Genomic DNA, 7492 nt, shown 5'->3' with positions numbered 1-7492 from the left:
AGAATTGCCACCTGGCCTATATGTCATGTTATATTGCACCACAGGCACAGCACACCGTCTGTAACTTTTCGAAAATTTTCTGATTATTTAATCACGCTATAAAATAAAACCTAATAAAAGAATTCCAGGTCCACATTACTCCCATGAGCGCGGTTCCCTATGTTAAATCAGTAACAATTTCAAATTTAAAACACAAACCTACCCTTGGTCTTGGCATTATTTACATCCTCTACCTATGCAAAATGTAGCATCTCACACAGCCAATGTTGCATCTAAAACACTGAATATTAAATCTCAGCCGTTGAAGTGCGAACACTGTACACATCACTAATCAGCCTATATTCGTCATTTCAACCGAAACCTGACTTTTTCTTCCTGAATCGCAGTTTCCTTGTCTCCTCTCTACTTTCCAGTCGCTACTCGCTCGTCTCTTCTCGCACTCTGCAACAACTCGTTGCATCCATGGCTCGTTTTTAAAAAAAACAAAAGAGAATCTCCCCCTCAAAAAAATATCAAGAGGAGCTTCAAATCGAAGAACGAAACGGAATATACGACAATGGAAGATTCTACAACTCTCCTGGTCTTGTTTCTTCTCACTGCCGCCATGGCTCCAACAGTGAAGTCGCTCAGCACAGACGGTCTAGCTCTCCTGGCTCTCAAGTTCGCCGTCTCATTGGACCCGAACGGCGCGCTCGACTCATGGCGCGACTCTGACTCGGACCCCTGCGCCTGGAATGGCGTCGCCTGTCGAGCCGGTCGAGTCGCCTCTCTCTCCCTTTCCAACTCTTCCCTCTCTGGCTACCTTCCCTCGGAGCTCTCCCTTCTCTCCTCCTTAGAAACCCTCTCTCTGTCACAAAATGGCTTCTCTGGCCCGATCCCAGCTGCCGTTTCAGCTTTGCGCAGCCTTACTATCCTAGATCTCTCCCATAACCTCCTCTCAGGCCCAATCCCGGTTGGCATTGCTGCTTTGACAGCTCTCTCACACCTCGATCTCTCGGCTAATTTCTTGAACGGTACGCTTCCACCGGCTGTAGCCGGTCTTTCCCAGCTTTCTGGCGTGCTCAATCTGTCGTTCAACCAGTTCACTGGTAAGATTCCACCGGAGTATGGTAACTTACCTGTTGTGGTTAGTCTTGATCTCAGACATAATAATCTCTCTGGTGAGGTTCCTCAAGTGGGGTCACTAGTAAACCAAGGACCAACTGCTTTTGCGGGTAACCCCGACTTATGTGGCTTTCCGCTGAAAAATCCTTGCCCCGGGTCAAATCAGGAGCCCAAGCTGCCTGAACCTGGTCTAGGTTTCAACTCCACTATGGGTAATCCAAACTCACTTGTACCTGAAAGACAGAGGAGAAAACCAGCAGTGACCATACCCATCCTAGTTGGCATTGTAGTGGTGGCAGTTCTTTTCGTTTTTGTTTTCCAGTGGCAATGTCGCCAGAGATGCACGGTTAATAACCAAGAAAAAGAGACAAAGAAAGAGAAAGGAGAGACCCTATTCCCAGTGGTAGAAGATAAGAGAGATGGCAAGCAGGATTCGGAGCTCTTTGTTGCTTTAGACGAGGGCTTCACACTTGAGCTGGAGGAGTTGCTCCGTGCCTCGGCTTATGTAGTGGGAAAAAGCCGGAGCGGCATTGTTTACAAAGTAGTGCCTATGAAAGGGCCAGTGGTGGCTGTACGCCGGTTGAGTGAGGCTGATGATGCAGAATCAAGCAGCGGTGGCAGTGGCGACAAGTGGCGGCGAAGGAAGTCGTTTGAATCAGAAGCAGCGGCAATTGGTCAAACGAGGCACCCAAATGTGGTTCGTCTCCAGGCTTATTATTACGCGCCTGAGGAGAAGTTGCTCATCTATGATTTTATCTCTAATGGCACTCTCCACTCTGCTTTACATGGTACCCTATTTTTTCATTTTTCAATTTTCCCTCTCCTATTTTTGTAAATATTTTTGCTCTAGCAGAAGTTAGCTTTTGTTTTTTATATGTTACATTGGTATTGTTAGGTGGTCCCCTGAATCAGCCCTCTTCTGGCCTCAATTGGGCAGCAAGGTTATCCATTGTACAAGGTGCGGCACAAGGTTTAGCTTACCTCCATGAGTGTAGTCCAAGGAAATATGTCCATGGTAGCATCAAATCGACTAAGATCCTCCTAGATGATGAGTTACACCCATATGTATCAGGGTTTGGTCTGACCCGTCTTGTCTCTGCCACTCAAAAATTAACACACTCAGCCTCGAAGAAACTGGGACCTGCATCATATGCCTGTGGAGCCCAGTCACTTGCTTATTTGGCGCCTGAGGCACGAGCTCCGGGTACTGCTGCAACACAAAAGGCTGATGTCTATGCATTTGGGATGGTGCTCCTTGAGGTGGTAACGGGTCGGGTTTCAGGTGCTAGTGGGGAAGGGGAAACAGCAGTAGCGGATTTGGAGGGATGGGTTAGACGTGCTTTCAAGGAAGAGAGGCCGTTATCTGAGGTGGTTGACCCGGCATTGTTACATGAGGTGCACGCAAAGAAGCAGGTTCTTTCTGTGTTTCATGTTGCACTTGGTTGCACTGAACCTGATCCGGAGATGAGGCCCAGGATGCGAGCTGTGTCTGAGAGCCTTGACAGGATTGGGCAGTGATATGTGCTTGAGTTGGAATCCAGGTCTTTTAAGCTGTAATATGTAATGTTTTCGGATTAATTAGCACTAGATGTAGGTTTTAGTTTTAATCCTTTTTTAAGTAGTTGGGAATCTTTCATGGCAGAAAGCATTCAACTGTAGAAATGGTGTAGCATTTGTTTGCTAATTTTGTATTTAACGCTTTCTGCATCTTTCTGAGCACATTGGCCATAGGAGCTTTGAAATTATTTATCTCTTCCAGTTAATATCAAAGCTGAAAATTTTGTAGATGTTTTCTTGCGTATGCTTCTTTGTGCAAAAAAAAAAAATGATGCTACAGTTAGTAAAGATCATGTGCATATAAACAATGTAATTCAGTGCTCTCAATCAATGCCAACAAACACTGATAACACATGAAGACAATTGAAATCATTATATAGTGTTACAATTATTTGTCCCATTCTTTAAAGTGATATAAATGCTGTTCTGACCAGAAAATAAATTACTTGGTCTCATTCTTTTTGATTGTAGCCCGTAGGCAAACTCACACACCCCTCTACTGCTTTAAGCAGGAATCGAACTCTTGCTCTCCCGTAGGAGAACTTAGTGTCATGACCATCTGCTCTATGCAGTGGTGACAACTTGGTCTCATTCTAATGTTCTTAAAACATTAATGTTCAGAATTTGTCAGTGCAAAATATCGTTCATATAATATGTAAATAAGGATGTTGCACAGTCGGAATTGGCTACCTCGGTAGAAGTTTCAGATGTGTTGTAGGCTAATTTTTTGCAAATATAAATATTTTCTTGTGTGTTGTAATACAAGCTTATTCATAATAATTGTCAGATTAATTCATCATGTGTAACCTAATGGGACAGCAAAAAAAAAAAAAAATACTTCAGAACCTTTAATGTATCAAAGAAAAAATTACGAAGAAATAGTCTTTTAATCTAGTAGCGAAAACAATGTTTTTCAAGTGGGAGGTTGCTAGCAGTCTGGAATAAGGGAGTTTCATTTTTGTTCCAGAGGATTTGCTATTTACGGGAGAGGATCTGACCTAATTTTGGAGATCGAACCAGAAGCACCAAAAGAAGTCTATTGTATGTATTGACTTTTATTTTGTCTAACTCTTGTGTTGGTAAAACTAAAACTATTCACACACTCATTCATTTTATTTTGTGGCATTCAAAACCCGTCCAAAACATGTTGCGATTTTCGTTTGACTTCGGACAATACTTTCTATTGGATTTTCATCTACATGTGTATATGCAGCCGATCTTGTTTTCACATAATTGGCGGCAAAATTATAGATCCATGCATAATTCACTTGTTAATACTATTTCGTCACTTTGCATGTCACAAAAAAAAGTATAAACAAATTACTCGGTATGTATGACTCTTATGAATGAATTTGAACTACATTTTTTTTTCAGATTGTTAGCATTGCACATATCTAATTGCTCGCTCAGTTGAGATGAATTTTTTTGCTGAAGCTGAGCATATGTTGGTCGTTCGGCCATGTTCATAAATGGGCTTAGATTTGCAGTTGAAACTCGAATTTTTATTTGTAGGCGTTGCAGCATGTTGATTGTAGATTAGAAAAATTGCGTCGCTCTATGCATACAAACATTTCTACCCACGTCGCAGGCTAATGCCACACAGAACTTAGGGGTGCTAACGGGTTGAATCTTATCCACCATATTCAAAAATTGGATACAGATATCCAAATATCCGTGTAGATACAGATACAAATATAATTTTGAATTTTAATTATCCATATACAAATAGTAGATAAGTACCAACGTATCCCAATAGTAGATAAGTACCATATAGATATAGTTTACTAAATATTATGAAAATATTTATATATATTGTCTACGAATATCTGATATCCAATCCATATCTGCATATATCCGTCTAATATCCAAAAATTAAAAACGGATACGGATATGATTTTACCACTATCCGATCCGTTTGCATCCCTAACAGAACTTTATCAGATAGCGGCAGTTGGGCCTAATAGGGTAATGGAATTCTAATACAATTAAGGTCAAAGATGGTTATCTTAGATGCGCGTAATTTGAAAATCAATACTATAACAGAAAATAGAAAAATATTTCATAGTCGCTCGGAAAGATAATGTTCTTCATTGACATTGATAAAAGGTGGGCCTATAATACTGGTGTTACTACCATTATAATTAAAGCATGTTACTTGTTCTATTTGCATGTTATTTCACTCTTGATTAGTTAAATAGTTTATTTATTTCCAGTTGTGATATATTCGTATGGATTTAAATGTTACCTTGGTGCAAGTTTTCATCTTGCATTGCACAATGACTGCAATGATTTAAATATTAATAAGGCACAAGCATTACTAGTGAAAAAAAAAATCTGAACAAACAGAAGCATCATGTCACTAACAAGAGCACTGTCAACACTACCAGAGACGAGTCATTAAAAAATGTTAATTTGCTGTCCTTTTTCCCAACCTAACAATTTATTCTTCAGATAAAGATTACATCATCTGATAGAATAACGACAAAAAAAAATGCCTGAATGATCACTCACTGAGACAGCCATACAATACAAGACCTGTCTTTCTCAAACTACAAATTTGGTCAATAACTTCATGCATGTTGCAATTATCAACAATAAGATACTTTTTCATAAGAAAAAATCAGACGGTATTTACCCATATATATCTTCCCTGAAGAACAATCTTTGAGTTCCAGATCTGGTTTCAGTGGGGGTCTCAAGCTGTTGGTAGTTAAGTTGTCTCGCTGCCTCATAAAGAGCAACACCTACACTGACAGAGAGGTTTAGGCACCTTACATAAGTATCCACCATTGGTATACGCAAGAGGGTCCCACCACCCAGTTCCTCACTGGAACAATCTTCTAGGGCTTCTTGTGGTAGCCCCTTTGTTTCTGATCCGAACACTAGCCAATCGCCTCTCTTGTATGAGAACTCCTAAAAGTTAAAAGTATAACGATAAACAGTGATTTTTAGATTTCATATGAGTAGCAACCATGTTTCCTGGATATAAATAAACAAGTTATTTAAATTCCCATGGGTATTAAAAAGTAGCTGAAACTTTCAGATCCAGCCCAATTGCCCATCCCTATGAGAAAATAGTCTGTGGTGTCTTAATAGAAAATGAGGGGCTGCTGTGTCCCTTGAGTTGAACTCACTGAATGGATGCTGGAACCTCTCTTCGAAAATGCCAATAGCCGCTTATTTCCAGCCTGAAACAAATGAGAACGAAAAATAAGTGAGGATCTCAAATAGAGAGAGAGGGAGAGAGAGATGATACAGTAAAATGTTCTGGATATAAATACCTGTTGTTTAAAGTAGTCTCTGAACTCAGCCCATGATTCATGAATTTTAACGACTACATATCTAAACTAATTTAAGGTCGAAAATTTATATCAATTTATGCATGATATTTATTTGTGAATAATACATATTTCATTCTATGAACCATGAAATAGAACCACCCAAGAATTGGGCCATTTGGCATCTTAGGTGTTCTGCTGATGTATTACAAAACCAGTAAGCACAATATATTACCTCAAGACAATTAGCAATTCCTAATAAAGCAATTTAAAACTATGCAATAAGGAAAGTTCATTAACAGAAAAAGTAAATGAATTAAAATATTTAAAGGATACGGCCAATAATCTAATCCAGCACGCTTCAGTTTGGAATCTTCTATTTTATACCCCAATGGCTGTAAAATAAGAAGCTACCAATGGTCAGAAAGAAAACCTTAAATCTTCCAATCAATAAAATATAACAAAGATGCAAATTGGGACAGAATATCAACTATAAATTATTCTGACAAACAATTGGCATACTATTTACACATTTCCATAAGTAAACATATATATGCTAGCAATGTTTAATAACAGTACCTTACCCCAACAAGATGAAGGCCTACAGCTGAAGCTGCACAAGTTCTGGCAATAGATCCTGTATTCCCAGGAATCTGTCAAAGCATAAATTTAAAATAAGTATATAGGAAAATTGGCACCTAACCAAGTCCAAGGGTTTAGCTGTACATATTTTTTTTTTTTCCGAAAGAAGGAATTGATGTCTGCTTAGTTAAGGAACGGTTTTGCAGATTTTTCATTAGTCAATCAGTACATAAATTGATGGAAATTAGCACGTACCTGAGGTGAAACAAGTACAACTTGAAGAACTCTTGCACTCGGATCCTCACTTGGTAAGCTAACGGCTCCATTGCTAAAGCCATTCCGATCATCCTTTTCAACTAATTCAAAAATCGGAAACTCATATCAATGAAATCATACATGTGGTATTGAAAGATGACAGTGCCTAATTCAAGACATTGTAGTACTGAAACCTAAAGGAAAGCTCACCGGAGCAAGAAGCGGAGAGAGGAGAAGATGAGCTGTACGGCTTGGCCAGAAACGAGGGTTTTCCGCTCCAGCCTATACGCGAGCGATATCTGATCAAATTAACGGGCGGGTGCGGAAAGATCAGTGCCCGTACCCGCACCCGCAACCCGCTATGCTCCATTCTCAATGCTCGTCAGTCCTCTACGGAGGTCACAGTAGCACACGCCGTTTCTCTTGTTCAGATAAGGAAGGGGATGTTGTTATATTGGGCCGAAAAAGGGCCTAGATAGGCCCAATAAATAAACAAAATTAGGGCGTCGTTGTGTAAGCGGATATTTGACGGCCTTAATAATCATAATGTTAGGCCCGAAAACATTCTCTCTCTCTTTTGGGCGTTCAAAACTTCAAATACACGCGCACGTATCCAATAATCATAATATTAGGCAGTCTGAGAATCCCGTCTAAGATTGAATTGCTCGGTAGGTTGATTTTGATCGAAAGCTAACTATTCCATGCCGATTCACCCT

General features: G+C 39.9%; 2 protein-coding genes across 2 annotated transcripts; one reads left to right on the top strand and one right to left on the bottom strand.

The window, feature by feature from the left end:
• Positions 1-268: 268 nt before the first annotated feature.
• LOC144558317 (Leucine-rich repeat protein kinase family protein) lies at positions 269-2891 on the top strand. Its single transcript, XM_078307132.1, has 2 exons — positions 269-1892; positions 2000-2891. Exons 1-2 carry the CDS (start codon positions 557-559, stop codon positions 2620-2622), a joined length of 1959 nt encoding a protein of 652 aa, XP_078163258.1. The 5' UTR covers positions 269-556; the 3' UTR covers positions 2623-2891.
• Positions 2892-5082: 2191 nt separating this feature from the next.
• Positions 5083-7217, bottom strand: AGL26 (tRNA (cytidine(34)-2'-O)-methyltransferase). The gene is made up of 7 exons (XM_078307365.1): positions 6987-7217; positions 6777-6877; positions 6524-6592; positions 6276-6334; positions 5943-6003; positions 5796-5849; positions 5083-5574 (listed from the first exon to the last, which is right to left on the bottom strand). Exons 1-7 carry the CDS (start codon positions 7144-7146, stop codon positions 5293-5295), a joined length of 786 nt encoding a protein of 261 aa, XP_078163491.1. The 5' UTR covers positions 7147-7217; the 3' UTR covers positions 5083-5292.
• Positions 7218-7492: the final 275 nt, after the last annotated feature.

The sequence above is a fragment of the Carex rostrata genome, chromosome 8 (genome assembly GCF_964058835.1).
Source record: "Carex rostrata chromosome 8, lpCarRost1.2, whole genome shotgun sequence".
NCBI lineage: Eukaryota > Viridiplantae > Streptophyta > Magnoliopsida > Poales > Cyperaceae > Carex > Carex rostrata.
The sequence above is the reverse complement of the archived record's forward strand: the minus strand, read 5'-3'. Positions and strand labels throughout refer to the sequence as shown.